Source organism: Aquarana catesbeiana, linkage group LG05, assembly GCF_042186555.1.
Source record: "Aquarana catesbeiana isolate 2022-GZ linkage group LG05, ASM4218655v1, whole genome shotgun sequence".
Lineage (NCBI taxonomy): Eukaryota > Metazoa > Chordata > Amphibia > Anura > Ranidae > Aquarana > Aquarana catesbeiana.
The window spans coordinates 198,698,260-198,725,561 of record NC_133328.1 but is presented as its reverse complement, the minus strand read 5'-3'; the positions used below and the strand labels follow the sequence as shown (position 1 = coordinate 198,725,561).

General features: G+C 41.4%; 1 protein-coding gene across 4 annotated transcripts in view; it reads right to left on the bottom strand.

Annotated features, from left to right (window-relative positions):
• The window catches only part of NPSR1 (neuropeptide S receptor 1), an 818,655-nt gene extending 791,699 nt beyond the window's left edge, over positions 1-26,956 (bottom strand). Inside the window, exon 1 of one of the 4 annotated variants that reach the window (XM_073630480.1) lies at positions 26,492-26,956. In XM_073630480.1, the coding sequence (XP_073486581.1) occupies positions 26,492-26,638 (147 nt within the window). In that variant the 5' untranslated portion in view covers positions 26,639-26,956. The remainder of the gene's footprint in view (positions 1-26,491) is intronic. The other 3 variants (XM_073630482.1, XM_073630483.1, XM_073630484.1) reach the window with 3 other exon arrangements.
• Positions 26,957-27,302: the final 346 nt, after the last annotated feature.

Sequence of the window (27,302 nt, the reverse complement as noted above, 5' to 3'; positions counted from 1 at the left end):
TATGGATTTTAAGGGGAACCCCGCGCCAAAAAAAAAAAAAAAAAACGGCGTGGGGTCCCCCCAAGAATCCATACCAAACCCTTATCCGAGCACGCAACCTGGCAGGCCGCAGGAAAAGAGGGGGGGACGAGAGTGCGGCCCCCCTCCCTCCTGAACCGTACCAGGCCACATGCCCTCAACATTGGGAGGGTGCTTTGGGGTAGCCCCCCAAAACACCTTGTCCCCATGTTGATGAGGACAAGGGCCTCATCCCCACAACCCTGGCCGGTGGTTGTGGGGGTCTGCGGGCGGGGGGCTTATCGGAATCTGGAAGCCCCCTTTAACAAGGTGACCCCCAGATCCCGGCCCCCCCCCTGTGTGAAATGGTAAGGGGGTACATAAGTACCCCTACCATTTCACGAAAAAAGTGTCAAAAATGTTAAAAATGACAAGAGACAGTTTTTGACAATTCCTTTATTTAAATGCTTCTTCTTTCTTCTATCTTCCTTCATCTTCTGGTTCTTCTGGTTCTTCTGGCTCTTCTGGTTCTTCCTCCGGCGTTCTCGTCCAGCATCTCCTCCGCGACGTCTTCTATCTTCTTCTCCTCGGGCCGCTCCGCACCCATGGCATGGGGGGGAGGCTCCCGCTCTTCTCTTCTTCTTTTCTTCTCTTCTTCTCTTCTTCATTTTCTTCTCCGGGCCGCTCCGCAATCCATGCTGGCATGGAGGGAGGCTCCCGCTGTGTGACGACGCTCCTCATCTGACAGTTCTTAAATAACGGGGGGGGCGGGGCCACCCGGTGACCCCGCCCCACTCTGACGCACGGTGACTTGACGGGACTTCCCTGTGACGTCACGGGGAATGCCACAGGGAAGTCCCGTCATGTCCCGTGCGTCAGAGGGGGGCGGGGTCACCGGGTGGCCCCGCCCCCCGTTATTTAAGAACTGTCAGACGAGGAGCGCCGTCACACAGCGGGAGCCTCCCTCCATGCCAGCATGGATTGCGGAGCGGCCCGGAGAAGAAAATGAAGAAGCGAAGAAGAGAAGAAAAGAAGAAGAGAAGAGCGGGAGCCTCCCCCCCATGCCATGGGTGCGGAGCGGCCCGAGGAGAAGAAGATAGAAGACGCCGCGGAGGAGATGCTGGACGAGAACTCCGGAGGAAGAACCAGAAGAGCCAGAAGAACCAGAAGAACCAGAAGATGAAGGAAGATAGAAGAAAGAAGAAGCATTTAAATAAAGGAATTGTCAAAAACTCTCTTGTCATTTTTAACATTTTTGACACTTTTTTCGTGAAATGGTAGGGGTACTTATGTACCCCCTTACCATTTCACACAGGGGGGGGCCGGGATCTGGGGGTCACCTTGTTAAAGGGGGCTTCCAGATTCCAATAAGCCCCCCGCCCGCAGACCCCCACAACCACCGGCCAGGGTTGTGGGGATGAGGCCCTTGTCCTCATCAACATGGGGACAAGGTGTTTTGGGGGGCTACCCCAAAGCACCCTCCCAATGTTGAGGGCATGTGGCCTGGTACAGTTCAGGAGGGAGGGGGGGCCGCACTCTCGTCCCCCCCTCTTTTCCTGCGGCCTGCCAGGTTGCGTGCTCGGATAAGGGTCTGGTATGGATTTTTGGGGGGACCCCACGCCGTTTTTTTTTTTTTTTTTGGCGCGGGGTTCCCCTTAAAATCCATACCAGACCTGAAGGGTCTGGTATGGAATTTAGGGGGAACCCCACGTCATTTTTTTTTAAATTTTGGTCGGGGTTCCCCTTAATATCCATATCAGACCTGAAGCGCCTGGTATGGAATTTAGGGGGACTCCCACGTCTTTTTTTTTTTTTCCCTTTGGGGAATTCCTATGCCGTTTTTATCAATGAACTTCTATGTGTATTGTCGGCAATGCAATAGCCGCGGGTAGTTTTAAATGAGTTTTTTCCTTCAAAATGTCATTTTGCTGTCAGACTGTTCTAAACACAGGAAACATGCTCCCCTTTACAGGCATACTATAGACACCCCCCAGGTACGAAATTTAAAGGGATATTACACTTTTATTGTTTGACTTTAAGCATTATTAAAATCACTGCTCCTGAAAAAACGGCCGTTTTTAAAACTTTTTTTTGCATTGATCCATGTCCCCTGGGGCAGGACCCAGGTCCCCAAACACTTTTTATGACAATAACTTGCATATTAGCCTTTAAAATTAGCACTTTTGATTTCTCCCATAGACTTTTAAAGGGTGTTCCGCGGCATTCGAATTTGCCGCGAACACCCCAAATTGTTCGCTGTTCGGCGAACTTGCGAACAGCCAATGTTCGAGTCGAACATGAGTTCGACTCGAACTCGAAGCTCATCCCTATTCAGAAGTATCTCAAAGAAGTGAATGCCAAGAGCCCGGGGGTGGATATGAAACAAGCAGGAACAAAAGAGAAAAAAGCCAAGCTGAAACAAAAGGGAGGACAGGGGGAAAAATTCAGGGAAGACCCGGAGCCAGAAGGAGCGTGTGCCATGAGCGAGATGGAGGAGCTACGAAACATCCCACTAATCCCTAATAAAACAGAAATGATAGAAATGTTCGCCAAACTCGAAAACTCTATTAAATCAGAAATATTAAATGTACGGTCAGACATGGGCCATCTGTTACGCAGAGTTGAAGAGATAGAAGAGGCTTCAGGAATACAGGTGAAAGAGATCTCAGATCTAAAAGCGCAAATGAAGAAAATGCAGAATGAAAATCGCTTGTTGGCCTATGAAATGGAAGAACAAGAAAACCAAAGTCGCCGCAAAAATTTGCATATTAGAGCTCTTCCTGAACAACAAAATGAGGATTTAGGGAATGATGCAGAAAATTTTTAACCCAATCCTGGGAAGAAGGGAAGATGAGGTCCTGAGGATCGACAGGGTGCAGAGGATCAGAAAACCCCCAAATATGAAACAAGATATCCTGAGAGATGTAATAGTTAAGTTTCATTCATACGAAGATAAAGAGAAGATCTGGAGCAATCTCAGAGGTGCTTCTCCAATAAGTTTTGATAATAGAGACTTACAAATCTTTTCTGATCTATCAGCAGGAACATTGGCAAGAAGAAGGCAACTTAGACCATTGCTAGAACAACTGAGAAGGGCCAACTTAAAATATAGTTGGGGTTTCCAACATCCCTGTTAGTAACAAAAGAGGGCAGAACTCATAGGATGAGGTTTCCGGAGGAGATGTGGGACTTCTGTGAAAGTCTGGGTATCCCTGTACCAGACGCATTTAGTGAAGCAGACAGCTGAGAGGATATGGATGACATCAAAAGGTCGGAGGAGAAGAAAGGAAAAGAGGACTTTTTTTTTTCTCCTCTTCTTCTCTCTCTTCCCTCCTTCCAGGGGAGACTGGAAGAAGAAGGCATATTGAGTCTTGAAACAAAGGATTAATGGGACTGGGGGGGAGGGGAGAGGGAAAAGTGATATTTGAAAGATAGAGTGTTTTTTCTTTCTGTGGGGGCCTCAGGGAAGTAGTTATGCCTGGCCGATCTGCCCACCTTGGTCCCTCCTGTCTCCCTCCCTGTCATTTTGAGGGGCGGGGGGGACACTGGTGGCCGTTGGCGGAGTCTCACCCTTGAAAAAGAGGCTCGCAGTATGGGATCTAGTAGGATTCTTACGTGCGGGCTTAGGGCCGGTGTGGCCGGTGGGGGGATGGGGGGGTTCCGCCGGCATGGAGGGTTATGAGTATACAGGGGATGTTAGACGAGGGGGGGATAGTGGCTACCTACCCGAATGCTGGAGTTAAATTTTTTATCGTATAATGTTAAGGGATTGAACTCCCCAGCGAAAAGGCATAAAATACTAAAGGAACTCCAACACTATAGAGCCGATATAGTATTCCTTCAGGAGACCCATTTGACCTTAGAATCGAACATTAAATTATATTCCCCAAGGTTGCCCTTTTGGTTTTATAGCGATACACCTATGAGGAGATCAAAAGGAGTGGCAATCGGGTTTTCAAAATCCGCTAAATTTTTATTGCTAGAAAGGCTGACAGACCCAGAGGGACGCTATCCCTTCCTTAAGGGCAACCTGGGGAATAAAAAGGTCACCCTAGTCAATGTCTATTGCCCCAATAAAAACCCGATTGGGTTTCTAAAATCGGTATTGACTAAATTGTTGGAGTTCAGGGAGGGGGAGGTGGTGCTGGCGGGGGACTTTAATTTCTGCCTTGATCCCACTCAAGATAGTACGTCCCGGGCTCAGGGGACAAGTAAGGTTCAATTAAGTATGATCAGGCGACGGCTGCACCAATGCCATCTGATGGATATGTGGAGGGTGCAGCATGTAAAAGTTAATGACTATACCTTCTTCTCCCCTGTGCATGGGATGTACTCAAGACTGGATTATATACTGTTGGATCACAGTCTATTGGATTGTGTAGAGGAATCCAGAATTGAGATTACTTCATTATCAGATCATTCGCCTGTCATGATGAGGATTGTGATCCCCGAAACGTCAAAGACAGCCCTATTCGTGGAAGTTGAATGAAAATTTATTCAAGGATCAACAAGTTCTAGAAAGGGTTCAGGAGGAAATTGAATTTTTTTTTAGAGTCAATGATACAGGGGAAACTTCCCCTCCAGTGCTATGGGAAGCACATAAAGCGTATATTAGAGGGGTCCTTATCTCCATTGGGGCCGGGGTGAAAAGGAAGAGAAGAGAAGATAGGGAAAGGCTTATAGAGGAAATTTCTTCATTAGAGAAGAACCATAAAAAATCCAAGGGTCAGAGCCAGGATAGCTTCCCTCAGTTAATCACTAAAAGGGAAGAGTTAAGTGACAGCTTGGAGCAAGACTTTAGAATGGCTTTCAATAAATTAACAAAAGAGAGATACTTCTGGGGAAATAAGTCTAGCAAACATCTGGCGAGGCTATTGAGAAAGAAAAGGGACCTGAATTACATCGAAAAAATACAAAATAAAAAAGGTGAGGTAGTGGCTACAAGTAAAGGGATATCGGAAGAGTTTAAGAAATTTTTTGAAGCTTTATACGCCATTAGACAAAAGGGTCCGGGAGAAAGATCTATGACAGGGAGAGTGGAGGAATTCTTGAAGGAGGCTGGGGTACCTGGGTTGTCTGTAGAGGACAGGGACATCCTTAATAGACCCATAGCGGTGGAGGAAATTTATGCAGCTCTAAGGAGTTCCCCAAAGGGAAAGAGTCCAGTTCCAGATGGATATACCACACTATACTTTGAAAAATTTAAACATATTTTGGTACCAAGGTTAAGCCACTACTGGAACGAATTGGGTCCCAATTGTGTAATGGAGGGTGAGGCCCTGGCAGCGACTATTACACAGATATTTAAAGAAGGTAAAAATAAAGAGCTTTGTTCTAGCTATAGACCTATCTCATTATTAAATGCTGACGTTAAGTTGTACGCCAAGGGGCTGGCTAGCAGACTGAAGGACAAAATGACCACCCTGGTACATCCAGACCAGGTGGGTTTTGTACCGGGGAGGCAGAGTAGAGACAATGGAGTGCGATCAGTGCTCCTGTTGGAGTCCATCAAACCAGGGGGGTTGGAGTCCATCAAACCAGCTCTATTCCTGTCAATGGATGCGGAAAAAGCGTTCAACAGAGTAGACTGGGGGTGTATGATTAAAACTCTAGAAGCAATGGGGGTAGGCCCAAGATTCATTTCATGGGTTAAAATACTTTACAACAACCCTTCGGCATCCGTAAAGGTAAATGGGGTTCTTTCTAGTCCTTTTCGGATGGAGAATGGCACTAGGCAGGGGTGCCTTCTATCCCCCCTTCTTTTTGTTCTGACCTTGGAGCCATTATTGGCTACCATTCGAAACAACCCAGACTGTAGTGGGGTGAGGATAGGACCAGAGGAACATAAACTCGCGGCTTTTGCCGACGACGTGATGTTCTTTATCACAAACCCCAGGATTACAATCCCGAATATGTTACAGGTTCTAAAAAGGTTTGGAGAGATTTCAAATTTTAAAATAAACCGGGCAAGCCCGAGGTGCTCAATATTAATGTGGGCATACAAGAAGAAGAGAGCCTCTCAGGGGCGTTTCCCTTTTCTTGGAGAAAGGAGATTAAGTATTTGGGGATTAAATTATCAAATACTCTAAAAAAAATGTACGTAAACAACTACATTCCTTTGTTGGATGGAATCAGGCGAGAAGTAAGAAGTCTATCATTGCGTCCCCTCTCTTGGTTTGGACGCATCAATGCAGTGAAAATTAGTCTAACGCCCAAGATATTGTATAAATTCCAGATGCTCCCCATCCCGCTCCCTCAGGCATATTTTAGAGCCCTAAGGGGCCTGATTGCGAGGTTTGTCTGGGGTGGCAAAAAAACATGAATTGCCTGATCAGTCCTGATTAGGGGGGAAAATAAAGGAGGACTTGCACTTCCAGATTTCAATAAATACTACATTGCAGCAGTACTTGCACGAGTTATAGAATGGTCAAAGGAGGGTTCAGATAGGAGGTGGGTAAATATAGAACATAGTTTGAGTAGTATAAATTTAGGTCACATTATATGGAACCCTCCTAATTAGAGCACTGAGTACAAACACAGCGGTATTAACGTACAACACATTAAAGTTTTGGGATCAGATTCACATCCAAAACAAATGGACTTATAATTCACCTTTGATTTATATGAAAGACAATACATTTTTTGAACCAGGGATGAGGGAGGTGGGAGGGAAGTGGATTAAAAGTAAAAATATACAATTAGAAGATGTAATTAGAAAGGGGAAAATATGCCCTTATTCTAATTTGAAGGTCAAATCAGAGTACATGGTGATTGATCCATGGAGGTATGTCCAGCTGTCTCTCTTTATCGGGAAATTACCGAAACCTCTTAGAAGTGAGGAGGAATATAGGCCCCTTGAGCAGCTCTGTGTGAGGGAGCAACCGAGAGGTCTTGTTTCTCAAATATATAAGATTCTGAATGTGAGGGAGGAGTTGGAGGTGCCCCCATATATCAAGAAATGGGAAAGGGAGTTAGGGTCACGGTGTAGTAAATTCACATTAGAGAAGATTTTGAAGATGACACACAAGTCTGCAGTAGATATCAAGAGGACGGAGATAAACTTTAAATGTCTTGCAAGATGGTATGCCACCCCAGACAAAATAAGTAAATATGATCCGGCGAAATCAGAGAAATGTTGGAGGGGGTGCGGTGGTGTGGGAACGATGGCACATATCTGGTGGGAGTGTGCCATCATTAAAACATTCTGGAAAAAAATTATAAAATTAACGAAAGCAATTACGGGCAAATCCTTGCCAGAAGATCCATGGGTATGTCTATTCCATGGTACCGAGGAGTCTATTAAGTAATATCAAACATCCATTGTCCCTATATTGCTGGACACAGCCAAGAAGCAGATTGCAAGGAGGTGGTTGGATCCAGCAAGCCCAAATACTCGAGACTGGCTCTATGGTGTAAATGAAATTAATAATGTTGAGCGCCTGGATAGTTGGGAACTAGAGCCAGATGAGGGGTGCGAATGGGTCGATAAATGGGCTGTATGGCTAAACTATAAAAGCACTTGGAATTACCTTGAGGAGATTATAAGTGAGGCCTGATGAGTTGGGGACTTGGGAAAGTCCAGTTATGATAGGTGGTTTTCTGCCATTCCATTATGGCCATCTGCAGGTGGGGGGGTGGGGAGGGAAAAAATTCAAGAGGGATTGAAAGGAGATGATATTGTATTGTGAGTTTATGTACACCCTTTGTAGGGTTTGGGTTTTTGTATTCAAAAAATTATTAAATAAAGATTTAAAAAAAAAAAACAATGTACCGTTTTGACATTCAAAAATCAGACATAATCATACCGCCAGGGAAGTTTAATCTCCTCTTCTCATGAGAGAATACATTTAGCTCCTCTAATCTTTCCTCATAGCTGAGCTCCTCCATGCCTCTAAGCAGTTTGGTTGCCCTGCTCTGCACTTTCTCCAGTTCCCCGATATTCTTTTTGGGAACTGGTGCCCAAAACTGAACTGCATATTCAAGATGAGGTCTTACTAATGATTTGTACAGGGGCAAAATGATATCTCTCTCTCTGCAGTCCATACCTCTCTTAATACAAGAAAGGACTGCTCGCTTTGGAAACCGCAGCTTGGCATCGCATGCTATTATTAAGCTTATAATCTACCAACATCCCCAGATCCTTCTCCACTATGGATTCCCCCATTTGTACCCCCCTAGTATGTATGATGCATGCATATTCTTAGCCCCCAAGTGCATAACTTTACATTTATCAACTTTAAACCTCATTTGCTATGTTGTTGCCCAATGAGACAGTCCATTGAGGTCAGCTTGTAAGTTGGAGACATCCTGTAAGTATGTTATTCCACTGGATAGCTTAGTGTTATCTGTAAAGACTGAAATGGTACTTTTAATCCCAGACCCAGTATCATTTATAAAGATATTAAAAAGTAAGAGTCCCAACACTGAACCTTGAGATACACCAATGATAACCCTAGACCATTCAGAGTAAGAATCATTAACCACTACTATCTGAATTCTGTGTTTTAGACAGTTTTCTATCCATTTACAAACTGATCTTTACAAGCCTGTAGACTTAACCTTAGACATTAACCATGTGTGGGAAACTGTGTCACTTTTGCAAAATCCAAGTATACTACCTCCACGGCCACCTCTCTGTCTAAGGTTTTACTTACCTCCTCATAAAAAGAAATCAGTTTTGTTTGACAACTTCTGTCTTTCATGAATCTATTGTGTCTGTTGCTTAAAATATTTTTTTACAGCAAGAACTCATCTATGTGGTCTTTTATTAAACTCTCCAGTATCTTCCCAACTATAGAAGTTAAACTAACAGGTCTATAGTTACTTGATAAAGACTTTGATCCCCTTTTTAATATAGGCACCACATTGGCCCTACGCCAATCCAGTGGTACTATTCCAGTCTTTAACGAGTCCCTAAAAATTAGAAACAATGGCTTTGAAATGACAGAGCTCAATTATTTTAGGATCCATGGGTGGATGCCATCTGATCCTGGAGCTTTATCCACCTTGATTCTGTTTAAATATTTCTGAACCATATCACTTTTGAGCCATTATGGATCATTTGGAGCTGTGTCAATACCATCCCCATTATGGACACAAGGTCCTCCATGCTCCTTTATATACACAGAGCTGAAGAAAGTATTTAATACATTTTCCTTCTCTTTGTCCCCAGGTTATCCTGACACCACTGAATCTCAGGAGATGCCCCCATCCCCAACACACAGAAGGTGATTGACAGCCCTAGTTGTGCATGTTTACCTATGAGACTCTGGAGATGGGGAGTGTGTCTGTTCTATTAACTCAGGTGTCAGATTACACTCAGGTCTACTCCCTGTGCTGCTCAGTGTGTGACATCAGATCCTTGCCCCCTACCTCTTTTAGCTGAGAAATAGCCTTTGACTTGTGTGTTTTAGAAAGCTATAGAGAAGAGAGGGTTGCAAATAAACATGTACGACTTATGTAGGAGGATTTGTTTCATCTATGTTTAACATTTGAGGCCAGTCACTTCACTGGGTATATGTAAGGGTTACAATCCCTTTAGGGGTACCTCAAAGCTTGTCTAAAATACAGCCAATCTGTAAAGCCGTGTTCAGAATCTAATGCTATTTCTACAGTATGATTATGTCCTCCACATGATTGGAATTTAACAAGGGATCCTCTTTCTTGTTTAAGTCTGGGAGATATTTGTTAAAAGCAGTCAAAGTAGATTCTTTGTAGCCTTTCTTTGTGAGTGCATGTAGAAGCTGACCTTGAAAAATTTAATCAAGATCCTTGGAATATTACCTACATAAAAAACTGAAAAACTGGGTGATGGCAACTATTGGCATTAAAGTAAGATACTCAACTGATTGGCTTGAAATGCATCTTACTCAAAATCTGTCCATTATTATCATGAAAAAGGAATACATCGGCACATGCACGGATGCCTGAGAGAGCGGTAATGCCGTCTTAGAGCTCCGCTCCAGGAACGTTCACACCGGAGGACTACAGGTCCCAGAGACACCGTGAACGGTACACAGCACTAGCTGTTATTACATAGAGCCCTCAGGTGCTAATAATATGGTTCTGCTGGGTCATAAACCTAAGTATAAGACAGGTATGGCTAAAGAAGCACCGGCCAGACAGTCTTCTAAGATGGCGGCGTCAGTTACCTCACAGCCCTGTATACCGCATTCTAGGAAAACTCTGCAACACAGCTCAAAGATTCAGGATTTCACCGCTGAGTCTGACTCTGATATTGGTGGTTCACAGTCAGTGATTAAATCTGACATGTTTAAAATTTTGAAAGAATGTTGCAGAAAACTCTCAAACAAACATCAGATCACATTATTGATAAATTAACAAAGGAAATAAGGGAGCTGGGACAGAGAACAGCTGAGCTGGAATTGCGGGTGGTTGAAATAGATGGCCATACACAGCACTATATCTCTGAATTGGAGAACCTTAAAGAGGAAAATCTATGTTACAGTCACGTTTGGAAGACCAAGAAAATAGAGACAGATGATTGAATCTGCGAATTAGGGGAATCCCAGAGACAGTCCTTGATCTTCAAGCCACTATGATAGCATTATACCAAGAATTACAGCCTGGTATTCTGGTGGAAAGACTGTAAACAGAACATAATTGGTAAGTTTCACTACTACAGAACCAAAGAGCAATTACTTGCAGCTGCCAGACAGAGAGATTCTCTAATTTTCCAGGGCAATACATATCAGCTCTTTGTAGATATTTCTCCACTCACAGTGGCAAAGAGACGAGCACTCAAACTTCAATTACTGGTGCTACAACAAAATCAAATTGCCTATCATTGGGGATTCCCCTTTTCTCTTCAATTCATATCCACATAACTTTTTCTCACGTATAGATCATATTTTCGTCCCATCTAGTATGTTACCAGAAATTATTTCATCTAAAATAATCCCATTTCTTGGACTGACCATTGCACTGTTTTCACCACTATTGCTTCCACTATACCCAGGTCACATGATACCACTTGGTGTGTTAATGACTCCACATTGACCCATCCATCCCACAGAATTGTAATTGAGGAGGCACTCACTGATTATCTTTCATCTTTCATGACACGGATGATGTTTCAGCTCTCACACTGTGGGAAGCTCATAAAGCTGTCATTCGGGGTAGATTGATGCAACAAGCCACAGCAATTAACCACTTCAATACCAGGCACTTAGACACCTTCCCGCCCAGCCCAATTTTCAGCTTTCAGCGCTGTCGCAATTTGAATGACAATTGCGCGGTCATGCTACACTGTGCCCAAACAAATTTTTTATCATTTTGTTCCCACAAATAGAGCTTTCTTTTGGCGGTATTTGATTACCTTTGCGGTTTTTATTTTTTGCGCAACAAATAAAAAAAGACCTTTGTTTCTGTTAAAACTTTTTGTAAATAAGTAAGTTTTCTTCTTCAATGACGGGCACTGATATGGCTGCACTGACGGGCACTGATACGGCGGCACTGATGGGCACCGATGAGGTGGCACCGATGAGGTGGCACTGATGAGGTGGCACTGATGGGCACTGATGATGGGCACTGATAGGCGGCACTGATGGGCACTGATAGGTGGCACTGATGGACACTGATAGGTGGCACTGGTATGCGGCACTGATGGGCACTCATAGGTGGCACAGATGGGCACTTATAGGCGGCACTGATGGGCACTCATAGGTGGCATTGATGGGCACTCGTAGGTGGCATTGATGGTTACTTATGGGTGGCACTGATAGTTGGCACAGATGGGCACGGATGGGCACTGATAGATGGGCACTGATGGGCATGGATGGGCACTGACAGGTGGCATGAATGGACACTGATGGGTGGCACTGATGGCATTACTTGTTTGCAGTGATGCCCCTAAGGGTGGCATTGCTGGGCATCACTGCAACATAATTGTGCCAATCAGTGCCCATTTGTGGGCACTGATTGGCACAGATTGGCACAGATTTGGCACACTGGGCACATGTGGATGGCCATGGGGTACATACCTGGCCATCCACATGTTGCCCCTTCCCTGGTGGTCCTAGTGGCGATCCCTGGTGGTCCAGTGTGGTGATCTGCGGGGGGGGCTGCGCTGATAAACAATCAGCGCAGACCCCCCCTGCCAGGAGAGCCGCCGATCGGCTCTCCTCTACTTGCGTCTGTCAGACGCGAGTGAGGAAGAGCCGATCAACGGCTCTTCCTATTGACAGCGTGATCAGCCGTGATTGGACACGGCTGATCACGTGGCGCCGGAGGCTTTTTACCAAGATCAGTGTAGCGGTGTGTCAGACTGACACACCGCTCCACCGATCGCCACGATGCGCGCCCCCGGGGGCGCGCTGCGGCATGTTATCCTGCTGGACGTCATATGACGCCCAGTCAGGATAACAGAACCACTTCCCGGACGTCAATCCGCTATAGGGCGGGCGGGAAGTGGTTAAAAAATAACGCAAATTTATGTACGCGAAGCTTGAGGCTGCTTTCAATAAATGCCATTTGGCCTTTCAATCTTCCCCGAATGCCATCAACAACTCGAAACTAGATAAAGCCCATCTTTTTCTAACTGATTCTGCAGATAAATTATTGCGTAAACGCCAACATATCCAATATCTCAAAGCTAATAAACCAGACACGCCTATGGCGCGTAGTTTAAAGACGATACAAAATATACAGACATCTATTAGACTGAAAACATCCCGTGATGGATATACCAGTAACCCAGTTAAAATACTAGAGGTGTTTCGCTCTAATTTAGCTAAATTGTATTCCCCTGCCCAAGACTTTGACAAGACAAAAGCAGATTCCTTGTTTTCTAATATCAGGCTCCCTACCTTAGACCAGGAACAGAGAGATATTCTTGAGTGTCCTATAACAACACCTGAAGTTCTAACTGCCATAAAAATATTAAAACTTCATAAGAGACCGGGTCCTGATGGGTTCTCAGCACTATATTATAAACAGTTTGCACACATCTTAGCACCAATCCTGACCAGAGCCTTTAATTCTATCCTGAATGGTCACTCATTTCGGACTGAAACACTGACCTCTATTATTGCAATGATTCCTAAACCCCGCTCAGACTCTACCTCTTGGACCAACTACCACCCCATATCTCTCCTTAACCTAGACATTAAATTACTAGCCAAGATCCTGGCGACTCGATTGAATAACATTATAGGTCGACTAGTTCATCGGGACCAAACAGGATTTATGCCAACATGCCAGGCAGGAGATAACATCAGACGAGCCCTCTTACTTATTTACGCAGCTAAAGCTAGACACATCCCGAGACGCCTCTTATCCTTAGATATTAGAAAGGCATTTGACTTTGTTACTTGGCCATATATACAGTATATGCTACAAAAATGGGGTTTTGGAAACCATTTTCTAACATGGATCTCCTCTCTCTATGACAATCCAAGGGCATACATTAAATATGCTGTTTATAAATCAGCAATGTTGGACATTAGAAGAGGTACAATGCAAGGTTGCCCTCTATCCCCGTTGCTTTTTGCCCTCCTTATAGAACCACTAGCACAAGTAATTAGGTCTAATCCTGTTGTTAAAGGAATTGAATTAGGCGTATATCAACACAAGTTGTGTCTCTTTGTGGATGATATTCTTATTTTTTTTATCTCACCCTCATATATTGGCCCCAAACTTAATAAATATTTTAGATAAATTTGCCCAAGTCTCTGGACTTTCTATTAATCCCACAACATCGAATGTATTAAATATCTCTTTGCCACATGCTGAACTCCGGCACTTTCAAACCTCTTTACCTTTCAATTGGGTGTCCCATCAAATCCCATATCTAGGAGTTCAACTTACAACCTCGATTAAAGATTTATTTTCGGCTAAATATCTACCTTTGTTGAAACAAGTTACAGGCTATATGAAACAATGGACCTCTCTTCCATTATCGTGGTTAGGACAGATTAATGCTATAAAAATGTCAATTTTGCTGAAATTTTTATACCTGTTTAGGGTACTACCCATTTCATTACCTGCATATTTTTTAAGGCTCACACAACAAAGAGTTATGTCTTTTATTTGGGGAAACACTAAACCCAGAATACATAAAACTTCGCTTTACCTCAAAAAGTTAAATGGTGGACTAGGTTTACCAAACTTCCTACTACTATGCTGCACAACTGTCACCCCTTCCTAAATATCATTCAAGTGTGGAAACACCCCTTTGGGTTCTTATTGAATCTGTTGATAGTGACCCCATCTCTGTGGCCAATATGTTATGGCTCCAGCTTACAGATAGATCTCATCTTTCTAATCCCATAACAAAACATTCCTTGGCTATTTGGGACAAATTTAGTAGAACTTGTAATCTCCAATCCCCACATAAACCCTTTCTTTTGTTCCTCAGGAACCCAGCCTTATATCCTGCTTGGAAACTCCCAAAGTCATTCTCTGCATGATCTTCTACAAATTTAATTTGATTATATCAACTTTGCACTAATAATACCATGCATACATTTCCTGTGCTATGTGAAACTTATGGGCTTCCCAGGTCTGAAATTTTTAGATATTTGCAAGTCAAAAATTTCTACACTGCCTTCTTTATTACAGGTTCAACACTCAATCAAATGTCACAATTTGAGCGCATTTGTAAAAGTGACCCACATGTAAGAGGATTAATTTCACTTCTATACCAACAACTTCATGTGATTCCTAACAAATTATTACCCTCTTACACGGATAAATGGGCACAAGACATGCATCGAGTGTTTGACACTAGGGATGAACCGAACACCCCCCGGTTCGATTCGCAGCAGAACTTGCAAACAGTCAAAAAATTTGTTCGAACACACAAACACCGTTAAAGCAAATGGGACACGAACATGAATAATGTATCAATGCAAAAAGAAGTTTTAAAAACGGCCGTTTTTTCGGGAGCAGTGATTTTAATAATGCTTAAAGTGAAACAATAGAAGTGTAATATTCCTTTAAATTTCATACCTGGGGGGTGTCTATAGTATGCTTGTAAAGGGGCGCATGTTTCCCATGTTTAGAACAGTCTGACAGCAAAATGACATTTTAAAGGAAAAAAAGTCATTTAAAACTACTCGCGGCTATTAATGAATTGTCGGTCCGACAATACACATAAAAGTTCATAAAAAACGGCATGGGATTTCCCCACAGGGGATCCCGAACCAAAATAAAAACATGCATGGGGGTCCCCCTAAATTCCATACCAGGCCCTTCAGGTCTAGTATGGATTATAAGGGGAACCCGGTGCCAAAATTAAAAAAAAATGGCGTGGGGTCCCCAAAAAATTCATACCAGACCCTTATCCAAGCACGCAACCTGGCAGGCTGCAGGAAAAGAGGGGGGATGAGAGAGCACCCCCCTCCTGAACTGTACCAGGCCACATGCCCTCAACATTGGCAGGGTGCTTTGAGGTAGCCCCCCCCAAGCACCTTGTCCCCATGTTGATGGGGAGAAGGGCCTCATCCCCACAACCCTTGCCCAGTGGTTGTGGGGGTCTGCGAGCGGGGGACTTATCTGAATCTGGAAGCCCCCTTTAACAAGGGGACCCCCAGATCCCGCCCCCCCCCGTGTGAATTGGTAATGGGGTACAAGTATACCCCTACCATTTCACAAAAAAAGTGTCAAAAAGGTTAAAAAACACAAGAGATGGTTTTTGACAAGTCCTTTATTAATTTCTTCTTCTTTCATCTTCTTTCTTCTGGTCTTCCTTCTGTGTTCTTCTTCCTCATCTTCTTCTTCATCCTCTTCTTCTCCATCTTCTTCTTCCTCCGCTCTTCTTGTCCCGCATCTTCCTCCAGGCATCTTCTCCACTCCGTCCGCATGATCTGCCTCAGTGGGAGTCTTCCGCCGTGTGACGCTTCGGTTCACCCCCTCTGAAAACACCGGGAAAGTCACAGGGAAGTCCCCATGCATCAGAGGAGGGCGGGGTCACCGGGTGGCCCCGCCCTCTGTTATATAAGAAATGTCAGAAGAACCGAAGCGTCACACGGTAGAAGACTCCCACTGAGGCAGATCGTGCGGACGGAGCGGAGAAGATGCCTGGAGGAAGATGCGGGACGAGAAGACCGGAGGAAGAAGATGGAGAAGAAGAAGATGAAGAAGAAGATGGAAGAAGAAGAAGAACACCAAAGGAAGACCAGAAGAACGAAGATGAAAAAAGAAGAAATTAATAAAAGACTCTTCTGTTTTTTAACCTTTTTGACACTTTTTTGTGAAATGGTAGGGGTACATTTGTACCCCATTACCAATTTACACAAGGGGGGGCGGGATCCGGGGGTTCCCATTTTTAAAGGGGGCTTCCAGATTCCGATAAGCCCCCCACCCACAGACCCCCACAACCACCAGCCAAGGGTTGTGGGGATGAGACCCTTCTCCCCATCAACATGGGGACAAGGTGCTTTGGGGGGCTACCTCAAAGCACCTTCTCATGTGGCCTGGTACGGTTCAGGAGGGGGGCGCTCTATCGTCCCCCCCTCTTTTCCTGCAGCCTGCCAGGTTGCGTGCTCAGATAAGGGTCTGGTATGGATTTTTGGGGGGACCCCCACACCATTTTTTTTTAATTTTGGCGCGGGGTTCCCCTTAAAATCCATACCAGACCTGGAGGGTCTGGTATGGATTTTGAGGGGGACTCCCACGCAATTTTTTTTTTAATGTTGGTGCCGGTTCCCCTTAATATCCATACCAGACCTGTAGGGCCTGGCATGGAATTTAGGGGGACCCCAACGCCATTTTTTTTTTAATTTTGGCACGGGGTTCCCCTTAATTTCCATTACACATCTGAAGGGCATGGTATGGAATTTAGGGGGACCCCCATGCATTTTTTTTATTTTAGTTCGGGGTTCCCCTGTGGGGAAATCCCATGCCGTTTTTGTCAATGAACGTTTATGTGTATTGTCGGACCGACAATTCATTAATAGCCGCGGGTAGTTTTAAATTACTTTTTTCCTTTGAAATGTCATTTTGCTGTCAGACTGTTCTAAACATAGGAAACATGCGCCCCTTTACAAGCATACTATAGACACCCCCCAGGTATGAAATTTAAAGGAATATTACACTTTTAATGTTTCACTTTAAGCATTATTAAAATCACTGCTCCCGAAAAAAGCTTCTTTTTGCATTGATACATATCCCCTGGGGCAGGACCCAAGTCCCCAAACACTTTTTATGACAATACCATGCATATAAGCCTTTAAAATTAGCACTTTTGATTATTCATGTTTGTGTCCCATAGACTTTAACAGTGTTCGCGTGTTCGAACGAACTTTTGATTTCTCCCATAGACTTTTAAAGGGTGTTCCGCGGCTTTTGAATTTGCCACGAACACCCCAAATTGTTCACTGTTCAGCGAACTGGCCAACAGCCAATGTTCGAGTCGAACTCATGTTCGACCCGAACATAAAGCCCATCCCTATTTGACAATACTGACTAGTCTAATATATGGTTAGCCACTAAAAATTCCTCTCCAAATGACTTTGCTTTAGAAACAAATTTTAAAGTCTTAGCTCGATGGTACCTAGTACCAGCCAGAATTGCAAAATATATCCCGACATACCCAATTAACTGCGTTAGAGGATGTTCATCACCAGGTACCCACTTTCATTTATGGTGACAATGCCCGGTGGCACAAGAATTTTGGCAGAATATTTTCGTGATGGCCTCTAAAGCTCTGGAAACCTCTATTCTCCTGGACCCAGCCTTGGCACTCCTAAATCTGAAACCTGCAACGCTAACTCGTACTCAATTTCAGCTATTTATCCATCTTAGCACTGCAGCCAAGCAAACTATAGCGAAGGCTTGGAAATTTCAAACCTTGATAGTTGCAGAAGCTAAACACAGAATGAATAGAGCTCTCATATATGCTAAAATGACAGCTATTGGAGACAAGAATATTAATAAATTTTGTAAAATTTGGCAACCCTGGATTAAACATTACTACTTCTCTGATTTTGACCAGTCATTACTGATACCCTATTAGCATTATTGCTTTCTTACCAACTAATTAAGTGTTTATATTTGTAGTCGGACCATCACCTTGAGAGATTCTTCTTCTTATTATTCTTACACTTCTTTTTTTTCTTTTGTTTTATTATTTTTTCCATTATTTCTTTTTAGCTATTTTTTCCTTTGAATAGATAATCTATTAGTGATTGAACACTATGAGATGACTTATATTTTATATCCATCTTTATGTAATATTACTCATAGAGCTCTTTTTCCTAACTCTCAATATCCTACTTTCATTTTTCCTTCTTTTTATTATACAATACTTACTTTTGGGATAGTCCTTTATTTTCACCTCATTATTTGCTACTTACAATTAGTATGTGATATTTATCTGACTGTTTGTTCTTAGCAATCAAAGACTCTACAAAAAAGAGTACTATGACCTTGTTGTATAATCTATTTTACTTAATTTCCCTCTGGTTATTGTTGTAAATACCATGTTTAAATGCCCCCACTCTTCCACAGTTTGAACCCATTTGGGGTGGATGGGTGGTCTGGAGGCATGATATACTGGACCTACTAATTGATCAGAGGCTCTTAGCTCAGTCTTATTTTCTTTATAGCACATTGATTGCTTATACATTTTCCTTATTGTTTTGCCTTTTTTCTTCCTTTTCTCCCTATTGTAAGTCGCAATATATTTATGTACTTATCAAAAGACTCAATTGATATTGTCAGTATCCCATGTACCAAAGTTTATACTATATTGTTCTTACTTATGTAAATCCCAATAAAAACATTGAACGAGAAAAAGGAATACATCTAGGAAAGCTAACTGGTTAAGTCTGAAATTACAATTATAGGACCATGATTTTTTGTGTTTGAAATGCATTTTTATGCCTTATAAAATTGCACAAAAGATCCATTCAGCTGACTCGTGAGAGGCATACAGCAGCAGTTGTAATCATCAAAGGTTGCAAAAGTCTGATGGTCAGGAACTGATCAAGAGGTAAAGCATAAAGGTAAATATTGTAGACATGTTTTTATGACTCTATATATTTTACTGAGCACAGACAGCGCAGGAATTTTCCAAAACTAATTTTTAAAGGAGTACACACCTTTTTTCTTCCAGCAGTCAAAACTTAATTTAATTTAAATTAATTTGAGCACACTACAGCGCGGGTACACTTAAAGAATCTAAGCATACACTGCAAAAAAAAACACACACAGGGGGGTGCAAACACCTAGCGCATTACCCGAGATTTATTATAAAAAAAAACAAACAAATCACGACAGAATTAACCTGCATGACAACAAACTCCAATGGCCATCAGTGCGGCAACAAGTGACCAGACTGTGGCAATGTCAGAAAGGTGACACGTTTTGGGGACAAATCTCCTTCCTCAGAGCTCCAAGTTTTTTTTAATAAATCTCAGCTAATGCACCGGGCATTTGCACCTCCTGTGCATTTTTTCTCTATTTTGCTTTTTATAGATTTAAGTTGTATAACACCTAGACACCACCTTTTAATGGTTGTAGAATATTATTCACTGTGGCAGCAAGTAAAGATCTTTACAAGGGCCACTTCATCACCTGTAACTGATCCTTTGGTGTTTGTTTGCCGACCCCCGTTTGCAGGGAGAGATGGTTGCTTATTCCTGAAAACTACTATATTAATCCACAGAGACACTCACTGTGTGTTGGAAAATTCCAAAGCAATTAGAGATAGAAAAAAAATCTGTGCAGGGAGAGCTGCTGGTTTCTGCTGGTGATTGCTGAAAATGGATACATTTATACTGAGTCACAAGCACACTCACTGCTTGTTAGACAGCCCTGATATACTTTAAATGGTATATAGGGATAGAAAACAAAGTCCGTGCAAGGATATCTGGTTGTTGCTGGTGACTGCTGAAAACTACTATGCTTGCACTGAGTCATAGACATACTTGCTGTGTGTTGGACAGTCCTGAAGCATACATGCTAATAAAACAAAGTCTGGGCAAAAAAAGCTGGATGCTGCTGGTGATAGTTGAAAACTGCTATATTTACATTGAGTCAGACACATTCACTATTTATTGAACATTCCAGAAGAATGTAGGGATAGAAAGCAAAATCTGTGAGCTGGTTACTGCTGGTGATTTCTGAAAATTTCTATATTTATTATACAGTTGTTGCTCTAACTGTTATATTTACATTAAAGGGTAAGTTCACCTTTGTTCTCTTTTTTTTTCTAAATTCCACCCCCTATGCACCAATAGAGCATTCATGTACTTTTTTTGCAAAAATATCAACGCTTTCCATAAAATCTACAGACACATACCTTACTGTCCTCCATCCATGTTTTCAAAAGTATCTATTGCTTCTATCTTACTTCTTTACAGACTGTAGGTTATGACACAGGAAGGAGATGTCCAGCTGACCTCATTAACACACACCCTGCATCATCTACCCACCCATTCCCAGCTGCACGTTGTTTAAATGAAATGCAATCAGTGATCACCCTTCTCACTAAATACACCTATGTCATTACCTACAGTCTGTAAAGAAGTAAGACAGAAGCAATAGATACGTTTGGAAACATGGATGAGGACAGTGAAGTAAGTGTCTGTAGATTTTATGGAAAGCTTTGATATTTTTGCAAAAAAGTACACGAATGCCATATTGGTGCATAGGGGAGCTGCAATTTAGAAAAAAAAGGTGAACTTATCCTTTAAGTCACACTTCTAAAGGGTAACTATTGGTTACATTTATTTGCTAATTCCTTCTAACATTCTCTAGAATTGTTACATTGTGTCTCTTGTTACAAAGATGTATTTATTTCCTATTTTCCTCAGCTCCATCTAGTGACAATAATGCCTATTTTACTATTGACCAAAATAAATAAACATTGGTTCAGAAGGGAAAATAGCCTAAAAACATTTGTTTTTGCCCAGTTCATGCAGAATTAATTTACATACAGGTTTTCTGAATGAATGGCTATGCATTGTTTATATATATATATATATATATATATATATATATATATAAATGTGTGTCAGCAACAACTTAAGTTTCTTTTTAGCTTCTTTATTTTTGTTTGGTGTATTATTATTATTATTGTACAGGATTTATATAGCGCCAACAGTTTACGTAGCGCTTTACAACTTGAGGGTAGACAGTACAAATACAATACACTTTAATACAGTAGGAATCAGAGGGCCCTACTCCTTAGAGCTTACAATCTAAGAGTGTATTATTGTTTTTATTTTTTTATATGTTCAGATTTGTTCTTTAGGGCCTATTTACACTAGGAACTGCATGTGAGTCAAGCAGGAACTCGGTGTGGCTCTTGTGAGATTCACATATTAATTCAGAATGGGCTGAAATCCCACTGAACCAAAAGTAGTGCATGCACTATATTTTAAAACGCATGGCAAACGCATTGCATGGTACTTTTGTACCATGTAGTCCGGTGTGGGCAAATGAATTGTGTTTGTGATCTGCATTTGGAGTATCGTTAACTTTGCACTGATCCCCACAGCAGATCACAGGGGCAGTGCGATTTTAATGTGGTATGGGAAGCGTCACCAGAATGCAGCTTTCCTGCACTGCATTCTAGTGTGAATATCTCCTTACTTTCTGTTAGGTGAAAGAAGCTGGGGTTCACTTTTTCTTTACAGGATTGCGGTTTAGTGTGTTAGGTTTCCTTTTTTTAAGAGACTAATGCCCCGTACACACGATCAGATTTTCCGACAACAAATGCTGGATGTGAGCTTGTTGGCTGAAAGTCCGACCGTGTGTATGCTCCATCGAACATTTGTTGTCAGATTTTTCACCAACAAATGTTGGCTAGCAGGTTCTCAAATTTTCCACCAACAAGACTTTGCTGTCGGAATTTCCGATCGTGTGTACACAAGTCCGACGCACAAAAGTTCATGCATGTTCGGAATCAAGCAGAAGGAGCCGCACTGGCTATTGAACTTCCTTTTTCTCGGCCCGTCGTATGTCTTGTACGTCACCACGTTCCCATGTTCGTAATTGCTGGCCAACATTTGTGTGACCGTGTGTATGTAAGACAAGATGGAGCCAGCAACCTTCGAACAAAATTCCACGGTTTTGTTGTCGGAAAGTCTGATCATGTGTGCGGGGCATTACAGTTTATTTTGGAATATAAATTCACTAGGGTCCTTTATTTTAGAACATGAACTGCAGCATGAACTTGTTTCTGAGACAGGCAAAGCTACCCTTTGTTTGGAGTGCATCATATCTTTGCAATATAATCTTTGCAATACAAGCTCCAAATTCTGAATTCGCCTATTGCCATACTTGCTAATCAAGTTAGGCAATCCCTTGTACTCACAATATTAGGCAGGCTGAAAGGGAGTCACAAAGTTATGCACATGCTGCTCAGGTACTGCATCTGCAAATGAAAAAATCTGCCTGGTCTCTCCCTTTGAAAATGCAGCCTAATAAAGTTGTCCAATTTCTGGCCTTTTGTGTAAAATAATACACTGTATTTTAGATTTCTTGATTAATACCTGGCTGGTTTCTCACATAGAATTGGTGACCTAATAAAGTCTCATGCACACTGGCAGTGTGCAAATTTTTATGCCTCTGAATGTAGCTGCGTGATATGTAATGTGCCTTCATGCTGTCTACTCAAAATTTATATCAATCCCTTATCCAGTGGATACAAGTCTAGTATGAATTTTAGGGGGACCCTAAGTCATTTTTTACAAACAAAATGAAGTCAGCTATTAACTGGAATTTAGCGGCAATAGTTTTTTTTTCTCTAAATGTCACTTAATTTGCATGTTATTTAAAGGATTCTTTTTATTTTTTTATTGTTATCCTTTAATCCAATCTTAAGTCTATTTAAAACTGTTTTCTTTTTTTGCATTGATACATTGTCCCCCATGGCAGTGCCCAGCTGCCCATGCCTTTTTAAACAAAGCTTTGCAAATTGGCTTTGAAAAAGGCCAGAAAAAAAACAAGATTTGGCTTCAATAGATATCAATATAGTTTGAGCACTATGTTTATGGATTGTAGAATTCCCGCTGGGTTCAGGGGACTACCAGCAAACTGAACTTTGTTTGGTTTACCCACCCCTACTCTACAATGGATGGGTCAGGCCAAAAAAATAAACCCAAGAGGCACCTGCTGGGTCCTGGCTCTCCAAGATTTCCCTTTAAAGTTGAGCATTGAGCAGGTTTTCATCAGAAAATGCAGATGTGCCCAATAGCCCATTTTTTGTCCAATGCAGAATTAAGCATAGGGTTTACTAGAAAAATGTTCATATGACTGAGGGTGTGGTTGCCAATATTCCTGTAATCTATGCCAAATATCAATCTACCTCTTTTGGGACTTTGAAGGCAACCAATACAACATTGCTATTGGTAAAAATAGATCATTCTTTATAGTTGCTTTCCGCTATCTTTTTTTTTAAATCACCTATAAAAACATTTGTGATTATGTTTCTCCAACCATATTACAATACACAACTGCAGTTATTCTTGGGACTTTAGAGGGCAATCCAATATGGAGGAGGACTTCAGATGGGAAGTACTTTTTCATGTGAACAGATATACCATCTTCAAGTTGTCTTGGAGACTCATTTTCAGCATTTGTGGGTCGATTTTTGGGGGCACCGGCCCTGTGTTCCTTGTGTGTCATGGGAATGATCTTAGCATATTTTAGTGGTATTATATCACTACTTAGTCACTACTTTATCATGTAATGGAGGAACCACTGAGTACTGCAAGGGGACCTAGGAGATTGTTTTCTTGGAGGTATAAAGTTTTAAAAGATACTTTAAGCAAGCAATGGAGTCTCTTTAGGAAGACAATTGAAACATTTACCTTTCTTGAAAAATAATCTTCTCCAGTATTTTCTCAGTACTAGTTACATTATTAAATACTGGAATCTTGGTCATGGAATCTCTGATGAATCAGAGTTTGGACTGGCTGATCTTCTCCTTTATATAGATCATTTAGGCAAGTTCCTAAACTATTGTGCATGTAGCCAGCACTGAATGGAGGCTGGAGCAGCATTTTTTTAAGAGAGAGTATGTTTTTAACCAAGTTTATTACTCTTTGGTTATCTATTCCCACAACTATTAAAGAGGACATGAACTCTGAAAGCGGTATCCACAAAAGATCTGTTAATTTGTTGAAAGATCTGTTAATTTAGAACAAAATCAGGGAGATCCATGCAATGCAAATTCCTTTCCAGCAAGCTGCACAGTACTTACATCACTAAATTATACTCCAAGTCTCCTAAAATTGGTAAACCCAGGCAGCAGTGCCTTAGAAATTCTCACACTGCAGATGTACAGCTATGAAGCTGTTGACACAGGAGTGTCCTTACATTCCAGCATTTGAATTCCTATGCTAAGGAAGAATTAAATACTAAATGTAACATTTCCAGGGCACTGCTTAGGCATAATTAATATTTTTTGTTGTTCACTATAACACAATACATCTTCACTTTTTGAGTTTGGGTCTATTTAAACTCTGCTCTTTAACCTTTGAGTTATGTCTGCTTTAGCTCTGTAAAGATATATAGTTACTTAGTTAGTAAGGTTGAATAAAGACACCAGTCCATTGAGTTCAACCTGAGCAAGTGTGGGCGCGTGTCTACAATTATCCCTATTTTTTTATTTAAGGTACCCATATAGCACTGTGTCAATTTTTACACAGCGCTCCACACATATATCGCACACTCACATCAGTCCCTACCCTCAAGGTCCCTAAGATTCATATACTAGGGCCAAATTTGGACAGAAGCCAATTAACCTACAAGCATGTCTTTGGAGTGTGGGAGGAAACCAGAGTACCCGGAGGAAACCCACGCATACACAGGGAGAACATGCAAACTCCATGCAGGTAGTGTCGTGGTTGGGATTTGAACCAGCGACCCTTCTTACTGCTAGGCGAGAGTGCTACCCACTACACCACTGTGCTGCCCAAATATGCTAGTTTAAAAGTTACAACATAGCAAACTGATTGAGAAGTGGGTAATACACCAAAACAAATCAAAGTTATTTGCGATTTGTCCATGGTGAGTAAATTTTTAACTGTGGATCGAGGATTTGTAGACATAAAAAGTATTGCTGTGTCCTTAAGGCTGCATTTAGGCATTCCTGTGTATTTTTACTGCAGGCAGACATTTAAAGCATAAAATGCTTATGGATACACTGTTATGTAGACATGGGCAAACTTTGGCCAGTTGTGGAAACGTGGGTGGCTGCGTGCTGTGATAGTGAAAAATCTGCTATTTTAAAGTTCTTATAGAAATCTAAAAAACAATTAATGCTGAACCACATGTTCACCTTTTAAAGTCTGCTGTAGTAAAAAATGAATGTGACCACATAATGATATGTATTCTTTGCCATATATTTAATTTTATACTGTATGTGTATCATGTAATGAAAATAGCTATTTAGTATTTTCTCCTAACAATATCCTCTTGATACATGCAAAATTGGTCTGAATACATGCATTTTTCTTATATACAGTTTTCTATTTTTAAAGTATCCCATCTTAGTTATCAGTCATTTATAAGAGCTCAGTGGGGAATCATTGCAAGCACTGGAAGGTTACAAAAGTAGCTGCTACTATTATTGCTATAATTCTGTAGATATCACACATTACCTGTTGCACATTTAGCTGACATCTTGAAAAAAAAACTCTGTATCTTGACTTGCTTTTGTGGCTCAAACATTTTCTAAATATAGACTGAAATGAACAGTTTACACAGAAGTGGCTAAAATCAATCAATGCAAAATAATTTAGGTAAAAATAGGAAATAGATTAGGTAACCGTTAATCCTATATCCTATGTTATCTGTAGCAACTTATTGCACTAGTTAAAGCAAACGTATGTAAGCCCTTGAACTGAAAAAAGTTTTGATGACAATAGGCAGCTAGTTTAACAGTATCTATCTATCTATCTATCTATCTATCTATCTATCTATCTATCTATCTATCTATCTATCTATCTATCTATCTATCTATCTATCTATCTATCTATCTATCTATCTATCTATCTATCTATCACATTTTGTGTGCCTGTACATTATTATAGGTATACAGCATTAATAAATGTTCAATATTCATTGGGGCTGATTTACTAAAGCTGGAGAGTGCAAAATCAGGCTCACTTCTGCAAAGAAACCAATCACCTTCAAGGTTTTATTTCCAAAGTTTAATTGAACAAGTTGAGGTTAGAAGCTGATTGGCTACCATCCACAGTTCCACCAGATTCTGAGTGCACCAGTTTTAGTAAATCTCCCCCAATATCTGAATTAGGTGGTGTTTTTCTTTATTACCCATGGATAAAATAGGGTTCTGAAGAAATTATTAAATAAATAGCAACATACACCTTAAATAGGATAGAATTGATATGATTCTCAGATAGATATATAGCCATTTATTTAAGTTGCAGTATGTCAAATAGTAAACAATACGTATGATATCAAAGGCAAAGTACACATTCTGCTATTACAATAAACTGCATATGTGACATATTTATTTAAACATATAAACTGTAATGATGCAATAATGCTGTACCTTAAAAGAAGTGTAAAATGATGGCCATTCATTTTCTTCTGTCAACTCTGTAGCAGAAATTGTTGATGTGCAAGTTGTAATAATTAAATCCAGTGCTTCCGTGCTTCTGTTTGAATCAATGCTTGCTTCTGTATAACTAACTTGCATTGCGAGGTCTGGCTGTGCAGCAGATAACCACTGCTCTTCTTTGGCATGAATCAGAACAGAGAAAGCAAAAACAAAAATGTGAACACAGCTTCTTTGCTCTACCAGTGACTAACTGAAGCATACAGCTTTAGAACAGCTTAATCTGAGCAGAAACAGGAGTCCCTCTTCAAGCTGTATTTATCACTGACAGTATACTGTGACGAAGAAGAAAGAAAAAAAAAAGATAGCCACATATTCTTACACAGCAGCAAACACTAGCCTCATGAAATGCAGCATCGTCTTCTTTGAATACGTATGACATGCATTATTCTGCAGATGCACCCTTTGGATCCATTGGGATGTATATTATTTATTTGCTATTATATTACAGAATAAATACAAATGATATCTATCTATCTATCTATCTATCTATCTATCTATCTATCTATCTATCTATCTATCTATCTATCTATCTATTCAGTTTCAACCTACCATCTATTATTCATATATGTAGTGCCAATATACTGTAAGTAGTGCTGTATAATAATTAAGCTCTAAGGAGCAGGGCCCTCTGATTCCTACTGTATTAAAGTGTATTGCATTTGTACTGTCTACCCTCAAGTTGTAAAGCGCTACTTCTGCTTGATTCCGAGCATGCGTGGAACTTTGTGCATCGGAATTGTGT